Genomic DNA, 24,250 nt, shown 5'->3' on the forward strand with positions numbered 1-24,250 from the left:
GTCTTTTGTTGTAGAAATAGGAATTGGGACAACCCAGATTTGATGCAATTTTGATTTTTGTGTGTGTGTTGAATAAGCCAATCTCAAGCAGCATTTGTAAATTGCCTATACGTAGTGAGATTTACGATTGTACATTTAAAAACACAAATAAAGTTACCATCATTTAGCAATAATTTCCATAAAATCCTCTACAATACAAAATATTAACAGCGTAAAAAACGATCCAAAATAACTCACTTTCGGCTCCTTTTTTTTTTAATGTCAAAGCGTCTGGGAAACTATAAATAATCTGAACAGATTATTATTATTATTATTATTATTATTATTATTATTATTATTGTTATTATTATTAACCGTCGTGTCAGATTGGCCGAGGCTGATGGAAATTGAAATCAGGCTGGTGGATTTTAACCTCCTCTTTCCCAATCAGGCAAGTTGAGGCAAGACTAGTTCAATGACTCTCAGGCAAGTGGATGCCCGTTACAGCTTCTCCATAAGGCTACATCACGAAACTGTACTTCCAACTGTTTTCGAGACCAAAAGTTACTCAAGGGCTGGAAACAGGCTTAGTTACAAGAAACGTTTCCTTGTTTCGCAACTTTCAACAACCTTGTGAAAGTTTCTCGCCGTGACCAGCCGGAAATCAGTCTTTTTGTTTTGTTTTTTCTGTTTTGTTTCGTTTTGTTTTTTTCATTATTGTTTTGTTTGTTTGATTGTTTTCTGGCCATGTTGTTCGAGAAATACTTCGCATCGAGTAAGCTTTTGGTTTTTATGATTTAGCGGTAATATAGACCATGTATCCCAATGGCGGAGCTGTTTTGGAGTGAGGACTGATCTCAAAAGTAAGGAGAGTTTAAAGCATGTTCTAAGCTTTAGACATCGGAGCAAGAGGGAGAGTTCCCCAACATTCTGGAGAGCTTTGTGGTTTTCCTTCCGATAAACATGTACTTAACAAGTAGGTAATAAAATCAGACAGGAGTCCGAGTGCAATATCGGATCTCCCTCGGATGCTCTCGGGAAATTCCGATTTTTCCTCTATCCCTCGCTCATGACAGATGTTTAACATGAAAAACAAAGTTCTCAGGTTTAAAGCATGTTCTAAGCTTTAGATATCGGAGCAAGAGGGAGAGTTCCCCAACATTCTGGAGAGCTTTGTGGTTTTCCTTCCGATAAACATGTACTTAACAAGTAGGTAATAAAATCAGACAGGAGTCCGAGTGCAATATCGGGTCTCCCTCGGATGCTCTCGGGAAATTCCGATTTTTCCTCTATCCCTCGCTCATGACAGATGTTTAACATGAAAAACAAAGTTCTTTGGAAAGACAGAAAATCAGCAATAAGGTGTTCGATTGTTCACTCATCACTATTCGGTATACACTAGTTATCGTTACTCGACTGTTATGAATTGTATCCATAAAATAAAGAGCAGATACCCAAAAGCTCGAAAGTGAATCTTTTTTATGATATACGAAACTCTTCGGGTTGAGTAAGTGGAAGTATTACTTTGACCTTGGCCACTCGAAATTCAGTAGGACCTTTTTCAGTTGGGACTGGAGCCCAGATAATCAGGATTCTAGACTTTCCCCTCAAGTTTTTTTCTAATTACCTTGACCATCCTCAGGTTCAAGAGCTATCTAGATCTTTCCGCCATAATGGGCAACTTTATAATTACCAGAAACCAGGTGCTGAAATAAAAGATTAAGAACATATATGGTTAAATAAACAAAAAAAGTCGAAGATCAAAAACAATACGACTTAACTAACGCTACGATACGAATACGCCGCTGGACCAATCACATCCCAGATTACAGCTGGTGGTGAGATAACCCGCTAAGTGAGAAACATATCATATACATATTGAGAGGTTTATAAGCTGGGTGCAGCCATTAACTATATTTCGCCGTCGCTGTGGAAAACTTTCTTCATTGATCTCGTTGCAAACAATTTTCAGTGATAAAAAAAAAAATTATGAGTGGCTTGATGAAACCTAAGCAATATGACTGGAAAGATTCTAATCTTGCCATGTTTGGTAGCGATGAAGAGAAAAAGGTGAGTTTTCTCCCGGGATCAACAAAGTTTTTCTGAAGTTTGAAAAAAGAGAAATCCTCAGTATAGCAAAAAACGAATTTTAACATTAATTTTGTTATTTAGCTAAAGAAATCTGCCGCCATAAAAGAGCCGGCCTGGACCGGATGTGAAAATTTCGAAGGAACAAAAATTTGGAGGATTGAAAAGTTTAAGGTGATGATTTTTTTTCTGCAATTTGCATTGGTATTGTGACAGCTGGCTTCACTTCCAGTTTCAGGTTAAGATTTCATGATTATTCGAGCGTGATTCAATACTAACTTGGTTTAAAACGGTAATTGCGTATGAATATTATCCCTAAATTCCAAAGGATATGGTAAATCTTTTATTTATGGTGGTTCCACGGAATCAAAATTTACCAACTATTCTCACTCGGCTGGAGTAATAAAGTAGTTTGGGAGTTTCTCAACATTGCTGGGCTTTGCACCATAAAAGGAAAAGTGTAAAATATTCTCCTTCGTGCAGAGAGACTTCCTATGGCGTCTTTATTTGAAGCCATTGCCAACAGTTTTTTTTTTTTTTTTTCACAAATGTTTATAAGTCACAAAAACAAATTGCCATATTTGGTTGGGATTTCTTGTCGATATAAATCACGTCTCTTCTTGTCGTCATGTTGCAAACTAATTTTCAAGACTTTTAAAAAAAATTTATTTTTGATGAAAACAAGAAAGAAAACTTTGCACGTCTACGGTGAGTGACGAAATGTCCCTCCAGTTAGTCATCGCAAAATCTCACAGCGACCGGTTTAACTTCTGATTAGCGAGAATTTCTCCTCAGTATGTATTGGCAGGTCATCACAAATTATGGTCAGGAGAATCAAAGAGCTGATCACCAAAGAATAGTTGCCCTGATCGTTAACATATTTCGCAATTGTTGTTGGTTAGAAGGATAGTTAAATGTTGCATGTTTAAGGGTTTATATTATTTCTGCGGCCTTACCGACTCTTTTTTTCTCAATGCGCAGGTCAAGGACTGGCCCAAATCTGAATATGGAAATTTTTTCGACGGTGATTCTTACATAATTCTTCACAGTGAAAAGGATCCAGACTCAAACGTTTGTAAATTTATCATATTTAGAAGTTACAAGACTATTTTTTAGCACATGTGCTATTTCTTTGTCGATAAGTGACCCTTCCAACATATTACGATAATCTCAATGATACATGAGTTACGAACTATGATAAACGAAAATCACTGTACAGTAGAGAAATCGTTTGATGACAAATATCATTTGGGCATTAGTTTTTATGAATTTTGTGGATTTGGTAAAAAATCGTAAGCAAACCTGCTAATTTATGCAACATTCGGGTACATTTTGCACCAATTTCTTCCTCTTTCTTTAAGGAATTAGACTTTGACGTTCACTTCTGGATTGGCGGTTCCTCCACCCAGGATGAATATGGAACCGCAGCTTATAAAACTGTAGAGCTGGACACATATGTAAGATAATTACTACTGAATAGAAGCTCTTGTCAGCAGATGCCTTTGCTAAATGGTGGCTTAAAAGGCAAAAACAGACCAAAAATATATGGCACTGTTTATACATTGTTGTAATGCATCTTTTTTTAAAAAGCCATTTTACAGTTGTGCACTTAGTTGCCAAGCATTTGTTTTGGAGTGAGCCTGAAGGTGACCGTGTTGTGATAGAGACCAGTATTTAATTGGGATGATAACAAAGTAATTTACATTTGAAAAGCAGCAACATTTGTATTGTAACAAGATCACCTTAGCCTCACTCCTGTTCAAAGGCTTGGCAATCAAGCACGCAAGTGTAAAATGGACTATTGCTTGATTAAGTGGCCAATGAGGTCTCTTTCCAGTTGTTCGCTTACAGGAGCTTGACTACAAAGTAAACACAAATTGTAACCCCGATTACGGGAAAGTACAATTAGATGGTATTGGAATGAGAGTTCAAACGGAGTTTATGATGAAGGAGTGTTCGTTAAAAGGGCTTCCAGTGTTTATGTAGTAAGCAAGAACGTGGTGTGCTTTGAATTCCAATTTTGATTGGACATGAAATGATGTTCACTTCCATCCCAAGCACAAATATCATCTTTGATCTCTTTCTTCTTTAGTTGGATGACAAAGCTGTTCAGCACCGTGAAGTTGCTGGACACGAGTCTGAAGAATTTTGTGCATATTTTGGAGGAAAAATCACCATTGAGGAGGGCGGGTAAGTGTAAAGAATAACACTAACAACAAAGTCTCCTGTTGATTTCTTGTTGATTTCCCGTTAGTGTCACTGCCAAACCTTGCGTGGGAAGGTATATCTTAGTTCCACAGATAATTTAAAGTTACCAAAAGAATTTCGAGAATTTCTAGTTATTGTGAAATATCTATGTTCGCTGATGACAATGTGAAAATTTGGCCTAAGTGTATTTCTGGGTCCTATTGACTCAAACTGCTACTACATCAAGTTAACAAACCCCTGTTGGTAATAGCTGTAATTCTTAACTTTAAACAAACGTAATCCTTGAAGCTAAAACGAAGTACCACAAGAAACATTAAGGTGCCGATATAGAGACTTGTCAATTGACTCTACATGAAATCAAACAATAACATTCCAAGAAAATAACAAGCGGAAATAAACTGAACTCAGAAAATTAGGAATAAATAACTCGACTTTCCCGCACTTTGACTGCTAATGGTACGAAAAACAAAAACAAAAAAAACAGGCGAGAAGTCTTAAGAGTTGACATTTCTCGCGAAGACAGAAGATAATCTTTCAGTTATTAGTGAACATGATCTCAAAGGAAAACGTTAAGATATGTGATTATATTTGTCCTTTTACAGAATTGATTCGGGATTTAACCATGTAGTACCCAGCGAGGAAAGACTACCTTTCACAAGGAACCTTTTGAAACATTTTAAGAAAATACCAAACAAAGAAGGGGTAAGTAAGGTTTTGCTATTTGAAGCCACCAAGCTCTTCAATTTACATCTCCTGTTTTTAAGTTCACTGAACCAGTGAATCTTTCATAGTACTTCTTACTTGCGCTCAATAGACAGGTACGCCACTTAGAATAGCCTCGAATGGGGGAATCCTTGTAAAAGCCTCCGCTTGGGTCAAATGTAATCTCTCAATCACGCAGCAATCTGTAATGTCTACAATTATTTCTGAGATGACATTTTTTTGTGTGAAAATATTAGAAGCTGGAGTATCACGCCGTTGATATGCCATACACTCAAAAGAATCTGTGTTGCGATGATGGGTATGCGGTGATCTTCTCAGAGGACAAAATGTATCAGGTAATCTTATAGTTATCTCAAATATAAACATATCCCTCTCTCACAAAGGAACCATTGGTTAATTAGCACTTTCTCATTTAATTTGAACTTTCTGAATACAAGCGGTTTTTTTCAATAAAACAGTTAGAGGGAGAAGTAAACAGATGTGATCTGAAATCCCTTGTTTAGGAAAAATTTACGCTTCTTTCAGTCGAGTTTGAGGGGGGGAGGGGGGTGCTGCTGTCTGTGGGCTTAACGTAATGGACTTCCCATTAATACGCACAGGTGCAATGAGCTCTTAGTTTGAAGGCAAATCTGGTGTTCTTATATTCGATTCTCTTACTATTTTTTTTCTTTTTTAATTTCCCCTCAGGTCAAGGGAAAAAATGCCAAAATTGATTCCATTTGCCCGTTTAATGAGTGGATGTCTATTCAAAAGGTATGAACAAAAAGTTAAAAAAAAAGTGGACCATTCAGTGACTAATCTTCATTTGATTTGGAGGATTCCAGTGATATCTGTTTCACATTTTTCCTTCCTTAGCATGAGCATCCAAGAGCCAAGCTTCAAGTTTATGGTAGGTTTCATTTTTTTCAACTTTCATGTGTCAAGTACATGATTACCTTCCGACATCTATTCCCTTCACAGATAGCGCTTTCCGCACACTAAAACCCAGGTTACATTCGCATACCAGGGGAAGATACATCATCATAATAAATTAAATTTCAACTTGAGTAGAAAGTAATCTATGATTAGTGGGATGGTTGTGAGTCACTTTGCTTTATGATTGATTTAAAACATTCGGCCTCCTTCGACACCAATCAGAAGCGAAGTTAATTATACTTGATTCCTTTTATTTCTATTGGCATTTGAAGTTACTACAGTCAATCAAAATGCGTTTAAAAGCACGCTGCTTGTCAATGTCCAATAGCTCAAACACGACGGTTACTATAAAGACCCTAGCTTAAGTATAGTATCAGTCAAATTGCCATTATTATCATTATTATTATTATTACTATTATTTTACTTTTTGTCTAATCTACAAAAGAAGTCCGTAATGACTCATTCTTTTTTGATCGGCTGAAATATTTTTCCTTCCCTCTTTCAGAGAATCTGGACGAGATTTTTGACACTGAAGTTTACAAGGTGCAAAACGCTTTTATTTTTTATTTTTTTTTTTTTGCCAACTATTTTTTAAGAGTGTCTGCTCTCTAACAAGAACTCATTATTACAATAGTGACTTTTTGTAACTTATTATCATGATAACATTTTTTTCTCCAATCTCAGTTCAAGGTCTCATAATTTAGCTTCATGTTTAGGGTCATTGTTTCATTTCCCCTACAAAAGCGCGCCTGCCTGGGCACTAGCAACGTTCTTTTACAGTTACTAACTCAAAAAGATCATGTTTTCACTAATAAATTGATTGGGAATCATTTGACAAGAACACACCCTTCAAACTTTATTTACAGTTTGACACGCAAACACAGGACTAAAAAGTTTGGAACTGAACTGTCTATAGCTGCCAACCAGCACAGCGTTTCACTTAATTTATTCCACTTCATTCATTTCTTTTTCTATGGAGGAAGTCTAAAACTAACGTTTCTGCCTGTGTTCATTGTCTACTTCGCTTTAGAGCTTTGACATGATCAATCATATTAAATAGAAGACAGTCCTACCCACTTTTTCAAAGATATACCAATAATTAGTTGTAGCAAATTTAATCTACAATTAACGAAAAACTCTGCGTCGATTTTTTTATTACTCACAGGATTTATTTCCCTTTCACGGATCGAAAGTAAATTTTGTAAGACAAGTTTTTTAGTATTATGGATTTTGTTGATTCTGTACCTCTTACCAAGCCGCGTGACTCTACAATGTTTGGGAAGCTCTACACAACGTTGATTTAGTATTTTTCTCCTTTTTCTTTCTAGAATGCTCCAGCCGATTTTGTAGTGAAGCTGATCAGGTTATACTTTTAATAACTTCTAATTGTGCAGATCAAAAAGGAACATTCAGGATTTTGAAAATTAGTTGTAGATGCTTATTAGACCAATGATTTTAGTGAGGGTGGCAAAGGAATAGGGGGGGCTTCCAATCACACATCACGCTGAATTTTTTAACCAATCACACGCGTTACGTAATGCTGCAAGATTTTAGCCTATTGAATGTATCATTTTAAATTATATTGCATCCGACGTTTTTCATTCGGAATGAATTGCGTTTCACTTGTCATGTTGCTTTTGTTAGACAAATTGAGACTCTTCACTTGTTGAAACTAGAGGCTCCGAGGGCGTTTACTCGGGCCGGCTTCGTATCGCAATATCCTCCGTGAGTCTCCGTGGGTTAGGGGAAGAGGATGGCTGACATTCCGATTACCTTTTAGGTCAAATAGCGTTCACTTATCATGGAGATCTAATTAGTAAGACGTGTAATCATGCATCACCCGCTCGTAAAATAGCAAATCACACATCAGGTTGTGATGTACGTCCCCGTTACGCGTCACTCTTGGATAAAACGGAGGAAATAGTAGAATTCTACGAGTTCTTAAATTACAGAGAAAATGGGAATGTACTTTTAGCGGCGATAAGTAGATGAACTGGGTCGAATCTCACATTGAATACAAACACCATGACATAGAGTTAAATGATGTTATTCTTTAATGTGGTCCAACACGTAAAAACTGAAACAAGGATGCAATAACCAAGCTAAAACTTAACCATAGCTTAATCGATTCAAGGCACGTTAAGTGAAATCGCTAGCCGATCCGAATGATAAACATTATGCAAGACGAAATAATTGGATATATCAACAAAGTTGAAATGGTAAATTGGCCACCGTAACGATTACAAAAGCTGACGTTTCGAGCGTTAGCCCTTCGTCGGAGCGAATAGAGGATTGCGGGTTGTGTGTGGTTTTAAAGGCAGAAAATGGAGCTACGTTATTGGTGGGAACATGGCAACGAGAAAAACACGAATAAATTAGTGGAATGAAAAGCGTTCGTTGATCGATTATACAAGAAGAAATAAGTATATCGCGAAATCAGTGAATGTCGACGACTGAACCGATGAATTAAAAGATAAAAGGAATTAAAATGACAAACAACGTTAGAGCGATTACAATAAGTAACATGAAGGGCGTACCTCTATCCCGATCTTGGGGCGAAAACGTGCACGAAAAACCAAACAGAAACGATAAATCTACAAAAACTTTGGGTGCTTTCGTTTTGTAATGGAGCACCGTCGAAATATGAAAACACAAGGTCCGCTCTATGCTTTCTGTGCATGATTTGTGACGCGACCAAAAACTAACTAGGGACCTTAAGCAACCACGACGGCGACAGCAACAAGGACGTGTAAAAACAAGAGATCTAATTGGGAGAACAATAGCTCAGCACGTGAAACGGTTTGTTTGAAACTTGTACATTTCTTAGCCGTCCTATGCAAAACAACAACGTGAAATCGCCAAAATTTGCGTCGTCTGCGAACCGAAACCGCGACGGCAAATTATTTTAATTTCTATTTGGAACTCAACTATACTTTTATACGTCATGCTGAAGTCGAGCTCTGGCGCCGTATGAGACAGTAAGCTCATGCAGCCATTTTTGAAATTCTAACTAAGAGTAGAAATTCATTTTTTAATCGAAGTCTTCTTGGCGTTGCCGTCCTGAGTGCTTAAGGTCCCTAATAACGCAAGGGTAACGCTAAAGTACTCAAGGTGTCAGCCAGTTCAGGACTGTCTATAATCTTGTGTAGTGCTCTGTTTGAATATCACATCTTGCTGATACCAAGACACTATGCATGCAGAAAATTCAAAATATATTTTGCTAGCATTGTCACTATCTTTCCCCTTTCAGAGTCCTCACCGAAAATGGTAAAGTAGAGTTTCGACCTGTGGCCAGGGGCATCGAAAATATGAATGAAGATTTATTGGACAGCGATGACGGTTTGTTGTTTTCTGTGAACCTCTCTTAACAGCATTTATTGCTGTATACATAATCTTGTTTTACAAGGTGTTATTTTTTTATTTACAGTATTCCTGCTTGAGGTACCTGATCGTTTGTTTGTGTGGATTGGGAAAAATGCCAGTTCTCGCGAAAAACAAAATGCTCTATCCTATGCACAAGTAAGTTAGTGAGAGTAAATGGACGAATACATGGATAACATAACCCAAAGGAAACCTATCATGCATTTTTGCCAATAAACAACGGTAGCTTTCCATGTGTTTACCTTGTCTCTTCAGTCGTGAACTAATGCGACTAGTCACATTTTGTCCGGTCATGCTAATACGTAGACTGCTGCAGACCGTGCAGACCGCGCAGACCGTGCAAACCGTGCAGACCGTGCAGACCGTCCAAACCATGCCAGACCGTGCAGACTGTGCAGACCGTACAGACCATGCGACCGTGCAGACTAGATAATTGTATGTAACTTACTAATTAAACCTTCAGTCCGGTATACCTATGATTATGTATATTTTTATTCATCATTGGCGCTGAAAAGCCTTATTTGGAGGAGCTTCCATACAATTTACGTATCTATGTTTCATCTCTATAGCAACGTCCTTTCGAAAAAAAATTTGGGGCGTAAGTGTATAAGCACAGTGCGAATATAGTTTGGTGGGGTGTCCTTAACATTTTCATCTTTCCTCACATATCTATAGAGTAATGATTAAATATCAACCTAAACATCATTTGGAAACCATTTTCGCTACCTTAATAAGAAATTATCTGCTTCGTCCACCCAGCCCAGTGAAGTTCATTAACTTTAAATCAGTGTCTCTGTCCAAACAAAAATACAACTTCAATACAAAGGGAAAAAGTTAACACAAGTATATGAAAAAATTAAAAATCCCTTAAATAAAACCTATCTTAGTCGATCTCCATATTTTGCCGCTTAAGGCTAATGTCCTCAATAAACTTTAGCCTGCGCTTTCGTCCGAATTATTGCTAGGTAATATGAGCTCGAAATAAGCTCGTAAAATTACGTCATGTAGTGTCCAAAAAGTGGAAACTGTTCTCTTCCATGCAAATCAGAGTTAGAAAAAAAAACAAACAAAAAAAGTGTACCGTCTTCACGATTTGCACGGTCTGTAGTCTGCGTTTTAACATGACCGCACTTTGTCTTGTATCTCTTTTAAAGTATTCCTTGTGCGGGTTATTCACTCTACAGTAAAATTAATGTCTCTTTCTCCTCTTCGGAAAAAGTTGTCTTCGCATTTTTACTTGAGGACTTGCCACGAATCCCGTGAATACATCAAAACTAAAATTTTATTCCTTTGGTCATTTTTGATGAAAGTTATTTTGGACGTTGGTTAAATGACTCTAGACGGTGGCGAATCGACCTCATGCGTTGGCGAACTGGTCGTTGGCGAACTGACACGTTGGCGCAGCTGAACGACCTGTTTTCCTTGCCAACTACAGCGACTTCATCCGCCATTTTGACGCGCAAAAAACTTTACCTTCCTTCTCCCACTCATTAGTAAATGTGTCACAAGCTTGTCTCACGGGAGATAGACTCGGTCCAGACGCAAAGTGTCTGGTCTCCAAACTTATGACACATTTAAGTACCGTGTTCAGTCCTGAATGTTTTCACAGGAAATGAATATCTACTCGTGGTAGTTGCCTCCATGAGCTGAATTTGCACTCGGACGCATTGGGCTATATCTAGTTCATCGTAGGTTTTCTGATATCGGGAGTGATTTAAATATAAATTGATAGAGCTTATGTTGATGATAGGATCTGTTGATTTGATTCTTCCTTGCACAGAACTATCTGAAAGAACAAGGCCAGGATCCTTGTTGTGGAGTTTCGTGTATGAGAGAAAAGGACGGCAAATACCCTGCACTGTGGAAGAGAACCATTGCTAAACGCAGTTCTGACGAAAAGCGGGGAAAGAGGGGTAAATATTCAAGCAACAAACTAGTTCGGGGGAAAGCTTTTAATGTTGGAGAGGCTTATATTCGCTGAGGAGTAAATTTTCTCGCCCTTATACTATCAAAGTTGATAAACATCGAAAGCGGGAGGAATTAAATCAGCTATAACGATACTAATTTGTAAACTTTGTTAGGGTATCTTAATTTTAAAAAATGTTATTTGTATGCAATGCAGAACCCCAAAATTCTAGGCGGCATTCGGGAAAATAGACCTAACACAGTTTTAAAGATTATGGAACATGGGAGAGGCTTTGATCAGCTTCGTCATTTACCCATGGAATTAAATTTCTTTGCAGGAACAGTTGGCAGACGTGACCAGCATATGTAAGATACATCTTCTGTTGGGGCAGGTCAACCAGTTTCGATAACTTTTCGTAACAATTTGATTGATTCATAACGTTTATAGGGGTGATGAAACTTCACAGCGCATGCCTTGAATAGAGAGAATTTTAAGGATAAGACTAGAAACCTGATTTTATTATGCTTCACGCTTCAATGGTTTATATTTGCCTTTCTGGATTCAGTTCACTTCTGCTTTTTGTAGATTCCAGTTGTCCAGAGGGGAACTTCTCGGAAAACAATAGCTTTTAGCATGTCGCCAAGAATAACAATTTTCTAAGCTTTTTTCCCGATAAGCCATTAAAATAAATGCTGTTATTATTCTTCGTGACTTTGTCTCCTATTCTTCTATTTTGATCAGGAAGTTCTAAACTTCCAACGCTTAACACCCACCCACCCCACCCACCTTATCTTCTTAACGTTGTGCTAACATTCTCCCGAATCGGAACGATCTCATCTTCCCCTCTCGAAGACAAGATTTTATTCAGTCAGCCAATGCGCAGAGGTCTTTTATGGGAACTCAGCAGATCATGACAGATCTCTTAGAAGAACTCTCCTCCCAACCCCTCCCCCCAGCCTGTTTTTCAAAGACAAGTGAGCTGAACTGTTTGTGAAGGAATAAGTATTGGAACAATTGGCATTGCAATCCAAGTGGTTGTTTCCCTGTAATCAGCACCTCCCTTTAAAGCCAGTTGTTAAGTCTTTGGTGTAGGTGTGACCAATCTTTTGGAGTTGTGTTATGTACAAAATACGAAACCTCAGGTCAAAAGTTAAAAACCAGTTGTAACGCATGAATCATGATTGTTTCTAGAATGTTTTTTTTTTTCCCACCTAGGGTGTGACAACTAACTTATTTTCAACATGAAAAAATTTAAAACATTTATATAACCCATCTATAGGTTAAGATCTTAAAAATGCCCCTCATATTTTGCCAATAAAAAAATTGTAAAAATAGCGTTGTGGATTCAGCGCATGCGTTTCCGATCAATGCTTAAAATCTCCTAAGGTTGATGATGACTGAATAGTGAATCAAAAGACGAACTGCAAATTCCATGAAAAATCTAGTAAAAATGAAATCATGAGCCAAATCCAGGGGAAAAAAACCTAAAGAAATATACTGGTTAAAAAAATATAACTACACCTCATTCACACCAAAGCTAAAAACTCGTTTTAAAGCTCTTTTGTTAAATATGGTTTGAAATTGTTTTCTTCATAGAAGTTGCCTAAAATGATATTTGTCGACTTCAAGTCAGCACGAGGAAAAAACAATATAGAGATACTCTAACCTTATGTAAAATTCAGTTGTCAAGTTTTCTGTCACTGATTTCGATTTAGTCAAGCCAAGTGTGATTAACACGTTTTGTTGGTTTCAACGGAGCATTATTGGAAAGTGACCTAAATTTTTTTCCTTCCTCTCAGTAGATTCATTCCGCCTGTCAAAGGAAATGTTCCCCGCACAGATTTTGTCCCTTTACAGCGCCTCAGTGATCCCACTTACAAACCGCTCATAATTTAATATTCATTGCAAACATTTTGGAATCTTCGTTATACATCAGACTCTCTTTCAAGCATTTCCAGTATACACTGTGTTCCACAGACGGCTTCCCCAATCCTGCTAAGAGCCAAGCACGACAAAGAGCGCCTGAGTGCAAAATTACTAGTGTCATATAGCAAACCAGAGTTCCTTTTTTTTCCAGAAGAGTGATAAACTATGTCCAGAAAGTCTTGACTTTTGTCTTCTTTATCTAAGGGATCTTCACAAAGTTCGACACGAACAGCAGGTACCTCTTCATGTGAGTCGTGCGCCATACAGAATGGGATTAAAGACAAGGTGCAAGTGCCTAATGCTATAGCTCCACCAGCGACGAAAAAAGCATTTTGATATGAGCCAGATACTTGGAAAATAAACCCTTGGAAACAAACAGAAACAAAATGTCATCTAATCAGAATGTTCTTAGTAACCTCCCAAAACTGAACTCTAACGTGTCGGGTTTGCAGACCCCTAGAACAGTCGTGGAAAGGGGAGTTTCAACTATTTTGCAAAGAGTTAGGGTGAAATGGTGCAAGAGATTACGCCGAAGAAAACTCCGAAACTTGGCTAAAATGAAAATCGATGCTACTCAAAGTTGCCTTAGGACACTGCACCCCACCCATATAACTTTTCCAATGGTCCACACCCATAAGGATCATGCACAAACCTGCCAACGGCGAACCACATATCATTGGGATGGAAATGACTCCATATAAGCCTCCTAAAGCTTCAGGGAGTTTTCCAGCTCCCACTATATCACTTGTAGTGATAGCAATCAACAAAACGAAGCAACCATCAAATGCTCCAAATCCTACTGCATAAAGAATGAGACCAGTGTAATCTTGTGCAAGAGGACATAAAGTGGTGGTCACCGACATCATAAGGAAACAGAGCTACATGAAAAAAAAAATTATTTTATTCGGATTATTTAAAATTTGGTATTAGCTAGATCAGTTTTCTCAATTTGTTGGAATTCTTGACCGATAATCGATTCTTCCAACAATCAAAGTCATCATCTTAGTCAGTTTTGGTTTTCGTTTTTTAAGAGCACTTTAATAATACCCCGAATACGATCCCTAGAAAGAAGAATAGAACTAGAGGGGGAGGGGGGAGGGAGCGGGGACAAATTCAGCCAGCCAGAGTTGTACTATTTAGTCATATCAGCTAAGTTGACCACCGTAGAAAGCTGACTTTTGCGAGCGTTAGCATTTAGTTGCGGTGGCCAATTTACAATTTCAACTTAGTTGATATAACCAAATTACCTTGTTACCCCCACCGACGCAACACCACAGTTTCTTTAGAAACTTCCACCCTTTGCTATTTAGTGTTGAGTTCATGACCTCGACCCAGACCCCTGGATCTCGTCTGCATTAATCGAAAGTGTGTTGTTGAAGATGAAATAAAAGAGATAAGTGCAAGCCATACCTGTAACACGTAGAAGCGGTTCACTCTAGGATGATTAAGAACAAGACCAAATAGAACTCGTGATACGGTGGAAGCGACAGACAAATAACCGACCAAGAGAGAGGACTGGTAACCATGCACTCCGAGACTCTTAGCGTGATTGGGCTTAAAGAAAGAAACGTCAAATCTTTGTTTAAGTTTTAAGCCCGAGTAGGCTAAATGGAATTCTACTCACTACAAAAAGCTTACAACTACAATTTCTGTTATCAGTAGAATAGTCTGATCGGTTTCAGTTTTCTGTTTTTGTGTTTAACGATTTTAATTTGTACTTGCAAAGAAATGCTTCAGAATCCCTCAGTCTTACTAGCTTTCACTTGAGTGAAACAATTTTTCCGACGATGAAAACCTTCAAATCTCAAAGTGAAGACCTCTGCATGATTTTAGTTACTGTCAAATTGGAATTAAATTCAAGATTTGCTCAGTATTGCAAAGTTGTTGAACTTACCAAATGGATAAACGGTACAAAATAGCCGAGAAACAGGAGAGACATGGAGATCACCCAGAATATGAATGAATTCATTCTCCACACAGAAAAGTCAAACAACTTGGGCTTCTTTTCAGACTGCTTTCGAGCACGTTTATACTTAGCAGGGAGGGGACGGTAAAGTAGAGCGCACACTAACATGACGATGCCTAAGCCAGAGAAAATCCTAAGCATTATTTTCCAGCCCATCGATGATAGGATGATATGGAACAATGGTCCCATCGCTAAGGTACCGACACCACTACCAGCTGTTACTATTCCGTTTGCTACAGGAAGATGCCTTTTGAAATATTGCCCTAGAGAAGCAAATAGAAAATAAAGAAAGCTCTCAGATAAACCAATCTCCGCCCTTCCAATTTCATGATTATTTGGTTTTATCAACTGAGTTTATAAAACAAATTACCCACCGTAAAGAGTTTCTAAGCTGACGTTCGAGCGTTAGCCTTTCATCAGAGCAAATGACCAAGGGCTAATGCTCTAAAAGACTCTCACGATGGCTTATATACATAAACCAACTCAGCTAATTTAATCAAAGTATCTTCTTGTACTCCCCCACCGACGCAACACCACAGTTTCTCTTCGAAACTTACCCCTTGTATTCCGATTTCATTGCCGCTTATGAAAAAGAGCTGTGAAAAGTGATCTCTAACTTACCCAATACAAGCATAGTTGGAGCATAGTTTAGACTTGAGCCAAAGCCCCAAAGAATACTGTAAGTGAGGTAAATGAAGTAGAGGCTGTTAGTGAATGATGTCAGTAGAAGACCAAGGAAAGCGATAAGACCTCCAGCCGCTGCCACCAAACGAATGCCGTATTTTTGACATAAGGTGCTAGTGATTGGACCACAGAGGAAGTTCATTCCAAACGCGATGGAACCAACCCATGCTAAAGAGTAGAGAGTGAAGTGTTATTAGCGTGTGTTGACTGTTTTGTCACAGACTGCACATCTTCACCCTCATCCTTGGTATCGGTCGTTTTCCAAGAAACTGAATTTAACGGGCTCCATGATTGGCACGAACGAAATTGTTTCCTCTGTTTTGTCCAAACTGGCGCACAGTTTTGAAAATAACTGAGTGATTATTCTGGATAGATCGAATCAAAACATGGCTAAGAGCTATAATGGAGAAGTAGTTTGACAACTTGATCATTATGATGCAGTTCAATTTTATCCTTGGTTCAAATTTTATTTTCCTTTGTTTCAAACTCATTATCATACAGATGCAATGAAATATATGAAGTGCATCATATGTATCATTATCATACATTAACATGACCGAGAAGAAAGAAAAATAAAATTTGAACCAAGTATGAAATTGAACCACAACACTTACACAGAACATTTGTCAAAGAAAATTTCGGAAATAAAACATGAAAAAGTCATCGATGATCTGATCTCGCATGACCGGCTTCTTCATCCAAGTCCGATTGTTTTTTCTTTTTTGAATCGAAGAATTCTTTTCAAAAAATCGCTGTATCTTGTTTACATTAAAATGGTAGCTGGATGCTTGACTGGATATTGCCAAAACTGCATGTAACTGATAAGTGAGGTCAGTCACCTAAATGCAAGCATAAGCTTACAAATGTGACTGCAATCGCAAGTATCAGCTTGACTGAAGCTTTTCGACTCAGTCTAGAACATTACGAAATCACCAGTTGCTGCGACATTTTTTTCCCATAAAGATCGTGATTCCCCGATGAATTGAAATGAACCAAAAATACAAAAGAACTTATGGTAAATAACAAATTTTTCCGTTTATACCCAGATTAGCCAAAGAAGAAAGCAGAGGCTGCAAATGTGAGAAATACATCGATCGCGCCACTTGAACGCTTATCTCTATGCTGCGCATAGGGAATTCCAGACAGCACAAGTAAGTTATCAATGTGTAACACTAGTAAGTACCGCTAGAGGTCTCAACTAATTGGTCGCCATGTGTAAGAAAATATTTTTCTTTCATTTCTTCATGTCCTAAATGACAACAATTTTCGACTAAGATTTGAAAATGTTGAAGCTAACCTCTTTTGATATATGTAAATAAAAACGGCTTAATAATTCATTCACACTTCGCGCCCCATGCAAACACTGACCTTTCCGTGAAGAACAAGTTCATTCGTATACGACGCAAATATAGAATTGAAAACAGAATGAATAAAAGAAAAGAGAGCCCTTCGTCTCGAAGGTCCAGAAGGTTTATTTTGTGTGCAATCTTGACCCGGATTTCCTGACAAAATTTCTGAATAACCTAATCGGTTACCTTTAAATCTTAGAAAATGAACATTTTTACCTGCATCTGAAGGTTTAGCATGAAGATCGCCTATTAAAGAGGTGTAGAGAATTCCAAAGTTGTTATGAATGCCCAGAATGATGAACTGAATTACGGCGGCAGCGATACAAATGACCCAACCGTACCCGCCATCAGGACAATCTTCGTCTTCGTCAAGTTCCACTGTCGTGACTTCGTCTGGTTTTGCTTCGGTTTTAACGATCTTGTGCTTCAATTTATCGCACATTTTTTAAGGTTCCCTGTCAGTTCTTGTAGTTAGATGTCACTGTCTCAAACTGCAGACGATTCTTGATATTTCAGCTCCAAATTAAGGTCTAAAAATGAAAACGAAATAGGGGAAATTTTCAGGAAACGCGTGAGTAGGTTGAAATAAAGATTGAATAATTTTGTCGGATTAAGTTGCACGAATTTTGATATCATTGTTTATTGTTTGGTACCAGTTTATTTATAGCAAAGGAAATAGCGCCGTATGTGGTAGAGGGGGGTGGGTAGCAAGATCTGAATTATCATAAGCCTTTCAAAGGAACTCACTGAGCATAAAAAAACATTTCGATAAATAAGAAAGTCCATTCGTCTGACTCAAAGCACGATAGGCCACGATGATTCTTTTTGATACTTAAGTAGGCTTTGGTGAGTTGCTTTATATAGACGGTGAGCTTGTCAGGCACTCTGAAGTGAACATTAAAACATTAACATCTACGGGAGAGTACGAGATGAATTCAAATATAGTTAAAATTTGGTACTTAGAGGTGGCAAATAACAGCAATTCTTTGCTGACTTGGAACTCGGTGTTTATTCAGAATTACCAACTAATTAAAAATTCACCGATTCGGTCACGCGAGATAAATTTCCCTTCAATTTTCTTCGCTTTTTTTATTTCAAGGTCACGGATAACCATGAAAGCTAAGAAAAAGGACAAAGGCAATCTTGTAATTTTTTTAAATGTTAAAGCATTTTTTGATCAAGCTGGCGCTACAACTGAAGGCCGACTGATTTCGTTATGTTGTTCAGCTTTTTTATTAGTAAAGGCACTTATTGTCGAACGAAATATCTATTGTCCACGATAGTGAACAAATTTAGGCGCGAAGCATGCAACAGGAGAGGTTTTCCTATGAAAAGATTGGCCTTTTGTCAAACGATAATGTTAATAAAGCTACTTATACTCCGTCTGTGTGGATAACACTTAATCCTAATCACAAGACTCTTTAAGGGAGCACGTCGTTAGATGGGTTTTAACAAGAGTGCGCCGGCAGTAATAAAGATTATGTTGTCGTCCATTTAAAAGAGTTGAAGTTTGCCGTCTATGTAGACTCCAGCACAGTCAAACTAGTTGCATAGCGGACAAACTTTCATACAACTCTCAAGAATTATACCGTTAAGTGAACATAACAATCATTTAAGTAAAACTGACATGGCTCGAATTCTCGGCACCTACCCGGCGCTCCTCGGCTTCTTAGAAATTCCTGTTATGATATAAGAGGACTAAATGAGACAGGGTAATCTTTTTAACTCCCACAAACTTTCGATGTTGCGCCTTGGACCTTTTTTCCTGACCAAAAAATTCGAAATTGAAATCACCTTTAATCCACCTGCGGGAATTACCAATTTGTCATCTGTGTATCTTAAAATTCAGTGATGCAATCGAACTTTTTTTTATTCCTAGCTGATATTAGTCGGTGTCACGAGAAATTACAATACAATGGTGCCACGCTTTGAATACATCAAGAACAAATGAAGTTCACGTGAAAAATGATGTGTTCTTTGGACTGATAAAAAGTCTTCAATATCAGGCATGTGGAAAATATATTCAGGAACAACAGTATGGCTGAAATTAAAACTGAGCGTACGGCTTCTCTCCGTCTGCGTTAAACTTGGTTTCTTCCTATTTGTTGGGGCGAAGACAGCGAGTTAAGCTGTCCGGTGTTTGTTCTAGCTACTCAGAAGTAATGGTGGGCGTCCCTCACTTGGGTCCCTCCTCGGACCGCTGCTGTTTAACATTTATATAAATGACTTGAATTACGCCATACCAGATTATCTCTGAGGTTATACGCCGACGACACAACTATATATGCCTCTGAGGTCTCTCCCATGGTTCCCTTATTCTGTTATATAAATGTTGGCATAACGACGGTTCCAGGTAGATCTGTTCAGAGATTTTTTTAGTTTTAGGGAAACTATGTACAATCTGAGAGTAACCGGCATTAAGTTTTGCGCACCTAAATTTAATTTAAATTTTATGACAAAATCTCTCACTTATATGTGTGCGCAGCTGTGGAATGGATTACCTACAAGTGTGAAACTGTCGAATAACATCAACCTTTTTAAGAAGCTATTTAGCTGCTTCACCATTTTATACTTGTATATAAGAGACTCCGAATTTCATTATACAAACTTAATTTTAATGTTCATTTTAAGTTATTGCAACTTCTAATCTATCAGGTCTTGACAGTATGTATTAGGTTTCTTAGATTCTTAATCTTAGAGGCACGTACGTATTTGGAACGAGCTCTACGAGCTCGACCTTTGACGCTACGTGGGTAAATAAAGTATTGATAAGAATTCATTTTATTGTAGAACAATCAAAGACTGGAACTCCTTACCAAATAGTGTTTTAGGAATTGATAAATTAATTAATTTTAAAGATGCACTTAGAGGAATTTAACTTTTAACATATGTATATATATATATTTATATATATCATTTATCTTGACATTTTTTAATCTCATTTTGTTAATTATTATTGTTATTTTATGTCTTGCGTGATGGCCCCCCTTTGCAAGACAAATAAATGTAGATGCAGATGATTGATATTGATTGACTGATGCACGTGGGCCGGGCAAGAATTTACGATTTCCGGATTTCTGGGAAAGAAATTAAAGGAAGGTGTCAAACACCTTTTCATCTCCAATTTTGACACACATATATCACCTGATCATGATGTGACATTGTAGAATACTTCCTGCTCGTCAGATTAGCCAATCATGCATCTAGCCAGGAGTGATGGGCTCCTGATCTAGCCCAGAAGGTTATGCTCTGTTTATGATTACACAAATTTTTACCATTTGGTAAATTATTATTATTTCACTTCTCTCCAGTTGTCGGGTGTTCCACTGCATGGTTAACGTTGTTTGTGTCTCAGCAACTTCCCATAGCTCAGAGACACAACACTTTACGCAACAGATGGGCAGTTCCAAGGATGGCCGATAATTGAACACTTCAAAGGAAGTCAGGTACACCTAACTTGCCAAACCAGGCCTTTGATCTTTCGATATGCTTCCGAGAGCACTGATCACGATAGGTATTATTGTGACTTTCGAAGCTCCATGGATCCTTCTGATTTCGTATGCTCGTTCCTGGTACTTTTCCACCTTCTCCTCCTCGGTCCGGGTATTGTTCTGATCCGCTGGCACAGCTATATCAATAAGTGTCCATTTCTGTGTGTCTTTATGAATTAGGGTAATTAATGTCTGGCCGATTATGCCTCAGCACTTTTTCTGTGTAGATAGTCATATCCCAGTTAATCTTCACCTCTCCATTTTCTGCGATTGAAAATGGTTAGTGGTCATACCACTTGTCAGTACACTCTGTTCCATACTTTCTGCACATCTCCCAGTGTACCCGCATGGCCACCTTGTCGTGGCGCTTCCTATACTCTCTCTGGGTAAGCTTCTTGGCCAGAAGAAGCTTATTATTATTATTGTCGCAGAGAAATCAACTGAATGCTACATTCTAATCAAGCAGCACAGGGCGAAAACCGTAACCTGTGAGCCATGGAGTAAAAAATAAATGTACATTAACTAATACTAAAAAGCTTTTCCGTTGTGTCTACGGTCCTCCTTCTAACAGGAACTCAAACTGCCACCTTGAAAGTCCGAGCATTATTCAGCGTGCCCGAGAGCACTACCCTCTGCATCTTTCGCAGTACGTCTGTGCTTCTGCCTCCCACCAGCTCACGCGTCATGACATCCAGCTCCCGTGACCACCCCCCGAGGGCATCCATAATGATGTTATATTGCTTCACCTCGTGGCCTGGGAACTGCTGCCTTAGTTCCCAGCGAAGGGGTCCGTACTTCAGTATCTTCTCTTCATCCTTTCTTGTCCGATTGTTAACCCACGGGCAGCTCATTTCCAGCGTTACAACTCTCTTGCACATATGATTTACAATGCGTGCATCCACCCTATTGCATCTGACCTCTTGTTGATCCGCATATATAGGGACATCCCAATAAGCTTTAACATTCTCTGACTCATACACGGGCTTCGGCTTGTCGGGTGAGTACCAGGGTGGTATCTCGTCCATAAATCCCTCATCATACAACAGTTCGTAAAACAGTACCTTCAGTGCTGCGTCGTGTCTAGAGAGATACTTGCTCTGGGCCAGCGCACTGCATCCTGACAAGATATGTGCCACACTCTCTGGAGCCTTGCCGCATAATCTGTACCTCACCTCGCCTTCCCCGCTTGTGTGGGACTCGTGTATACTCGCGTTGGCAGTTATTATTATTATTATTATTATTATTATTATTTCCATAAGGTTATTATTATTATTTAAAAAAATATTATTATTATTATTATCTCTTTTATCACAATCTTTGCTGGTGTTCTTTTTGTGCATCAGCCGGGCGCATTATTATTAAAAACGTCTATATGCCATATACAATAAAAGCAACATGAGGCGCCGAAGCGTAGCCCATGAGCTAATCAGTGAATAAAATAGAAGCAAAATCAAACATTCTAACTAAAAACCTAACATCATCGTTATAAAACCTATTAAAACCGATAATATATATATATATATATTAAAGATTGTTCTTCTTTCCAGAGTTCGTCTACGAGTTAAATTACCACTTTAAATGCGCGCGCAATATCTGCAGTTCCTGAGAGACACAACTTCTGCATCTTCTTAAGCACATCTTTAGCTTTGCTGCCTACCAGCTTCTGTAGAGTGACATCCAAGTTCTTGGACCATACCCCGAGTACATCTAAGATGATATTGCACTGGTTGATCTCGTACCCTGGGTATCTCTGCTTCAATTCCCATCTGAGTGGCGCATACTTCATGGTTTTCTCAGAAGTCTTCTTGTCGCGGTTGCTCACCCAGGGGCAGCTCATTTCCAAGGCTATCACTTGCTTATCTCTGTTGTAATGATCCTAGCGTCCACTTTATTTGCTCTGAGCTCTTGGTACTCTCCATATACCGGAACATTCCAATACGCCTGTATACCTCTGCTGTTTCATAGACTGACTGTGGCTTGATAGGTGAATACCACGGGGGTACAGTGTCTATCAAGCCCAATTCAAAGATGATATCAAAGAACAGGACCTTCAAGATGGCGTCATGTCTTGCAAGGTACTTGGTTTGTGCGAGCGCCGGGCAGGCAGATAAGATGTGGGCCTTGCCCTCTGGTGCTGTACCACACAGCCTACATGCCGAATCACTACTATCACTCACACGTGTCTTATGAATTGTGTACTGGCCGTGTGGGTAAATAGCTGTTCGTAAAGTTCAAACATGCCCCCGATGGTGTGTGTTGGGCAGGTTCGCCAGTCGCTCAGCCACCAAAAGCACCGCTCAGCACTTAGCTCTTCATCTCTTTCTCTTTCCGTTTCCAACTTTCCATGCTATCTCTGTTCTCTAACCTCCTCCCGTATTCTTGATTCTCGACGTCTCTTGAGAAGATTCTTTACCTTTCTCCCATGTATCACCTCTCCCTCCTCTGTGACACAGACTGTATCAGGGTATTCAATTATTACATAACGTTTATTCAGGAAGCTACAACGCAAATATAAAAATATACATACTGAAAAGGGGAAATCGTGAGGTTAGCCCTGTATAAAAACAATTTCCCTGACTAAGAACATACAAAAGATAAACTTTAATGGCTACAGATTCAATAAATATTCAATAAATATTCAAATAAATTTTAAGTCTACTCTTAAAAACAGACAATGATTCGGCGTGTACAATGTATCCCGGCAAGCTATTCCATTTCCCCGCAATGCGAATGAAGAAAGAATATTTGTAACAATTACAAACCGCTCTTTTCAGGTGAAGTTTATAGTCGTGGTTAGCTCTTGTACGCTTATTGGCAAACACAAAGAAATCTGGGAAAGAGAGGTGATCAATATCAAAAACTATCTTATAACATTGAACCAGAGATAGAAATTCTCTCCGCTTTTCTAGTGTTTGCCATTTCAGTAAGCTACAACGGTGTTCGTAAGGCCCGGTTCAGACGCCGAACTTTTCATGAGCCAGATAGCTATTAGAGTTCCTGGGAATAAGTTCCAAGATGGTAAGGTCATCAACGTACTTAAGACGAGTACACCATTCACAGACCAGCCTATTCACAAGTATAGCGAAGAGAAGCGGAGCCAAGCGCGTACCTTGTGGAATGCCACCATGAGGCGAGATGGCCGAGGATAGTTGACCATTAATCCTAACACGTTGCAGCCAGCCAACCAAAAAGGCGCCAACCCAACGGACTATGGCTTCATGAACACCAAGCACCTCCAACTCATGTAGCAGAGCCCTGTGGTCGACGAGATCGAACCCCTTACTAAAATCAGTAAACAGAATTCGGCCTGGCGTACATGCCCTCCCTGTCGAGTGATTCGAGGATGACGTGTATGAAGTACACCAGTGCGTGCCGGAGTAGTAGATTTACGAGCAACCGCAAATTGCTTATCGTCAAGCTGATCTTGAACTTGGGAGAGTAAGGACGAGCAGGTAAATCCCTGGAAGATCTTGGCGAGCTGTGAAGTTAGGGTAATTGGGCGCAAATCCTCCTCAACTACCATGGGAGGGCTACATTTAGGAACAGGGCACGCAATTCACTGCTTTAGTTGAGACGGGATAAACCCTTGAATAATCGAGGAATTCTAAATGTCACAGACAACCAAATGAAACAT

At 38.8% G+C, this 24,250-nt stretch overlaps 3 protein-coding genes and 1 pseudogene across 6 annotated transcripts; 1 reads left to right on the plus strand and 3 right to left on the minus strand.

Moving 5' to 3' along the window:
• The first annotated feature begins 1,867 nt into the window (after positions 1–1,867).
• Positions 1,868–11,906, plus strand: LOC111337220 (gelsolin-like protein 1). Of its 2 annotated transcripts, XM_088736233.1 has the most exons (16): positions 1,868–2,049; positions 2,152–2,241; positions 3,049–3,138; positions 3,429–3,524; positions 4,160–4,257; positions 4,878–4,977; positions 5,235–5,333; positions 5,686–5,751; positions 5,854–5,887; positions 6,419–6,456; positions 7,079–7,114; positions 7,242–7,276; positions 9,164–9,252; positions 9,341–9,432; positions 11,075–11,207; positions 11,538–11,906. In XM_088736233.1, the coding sequence occupies exons 1-16, from the start codon at positions 1,969–1,971 to the stop codon at positions 11,567–11,569; spliced, it is 1,209 nt and encodes a 402-aa protein (XP_088592359.1). In that variant the 5' UTR covers positions 1,868–1,968; the 3' UTR covers positions 11,570–11,906. The 2 variants fall into 2 exon arrangements, with proteins under 2 accessions (XP_088592359.1, XP_022799225.1); XM_022943490.2 differs by lacking the exon at positions 7,079–7,114 and having other exon boundaries at positions 1,870–2,049.
• A 469-nt stretch (positions 11,907–12,375) lies between these two features.
• On the minus strand, positions 12,376–19,009 carry LOC111337219 (monocarboxylate transporter 10). Of its 3 annotated transcripts, XM_088736228.1 has the most exons (8): positions 18,920–19,009; positions 18,777–18,804; positions 17,342–17,655; positions 15,714–15,944; positions 15,021–15,355; positions 14,537–14,680; positions 13,779–14,004; positions 12,376–13,490 (listed from the first exon to the last, which is right to left on the minus strand). In XM_088736228.1, exons 3-8 carry the CDS (start codon positions 17,565–17,567, stop codon positions 13,126–13,128), a joined length of 1,527 nt encoding a protein of 508 aa, XP_088592354.1. In that variant the 5' UTR covers positions 17,568–17,655; positions 18,777–18,804; positions 18,920–19,009; the 3' UTR covers positions 12,376–13,125. The 3 variants fall into 3 exon arrangements, with proteins under 3 accessions (XP_088592354.1, XP_088592357.1, XP_088592355.1); XM_088736231.1 differs by lacking the exon at positions 18,777–18,804 and having other exon boundaries at positions 18,920–18,935; XM_088736229.1 differs by lacking the exons at positions 18,777–18,804; positions 18,920–19,009 and having other exon boundaries at positions 17,342–17,854.
• Positions 19,010–21,048: 2,039 nt separating this feature from the next.
• Positions 21,049–21,872, minus strand: LOC111337229 (uncharacterized). The gene has a single exon (XM_022943497.2). The coding sequence runs from the start codon at positions 21,870–21,872 to the stop codon at positions 21,192–21,194; it is 681 nt and encodes a 226-aa protein (XP_022799232.2). The 3' UTR covers positions 21,049–21,191.
• A 305-nt stretch (positions 21,873–22,177) lies between these two features.
• LOC148722569 (uncharacterized) lies at positions 22,178–22,933 on the minus strand (annotated as a pseudogene).
• Positions 22,934–24,250: the final 1,317 nt, after the last annotated feature.

Source organism: Stylophora pistillata, chromosome 10 (assembly GCF_964205215.1).
Source record: "Stylophora pistillata chromosome 10, jaStyPist1.2, whole genome shotgun sequence".
Classification (NCBI taxonomy): Eukaryota; Metazoa; Cnidaria; class Anthozoa; order Scleractinia; family Pocilloporidae; genus Stylophora; species Stylophora pistillata.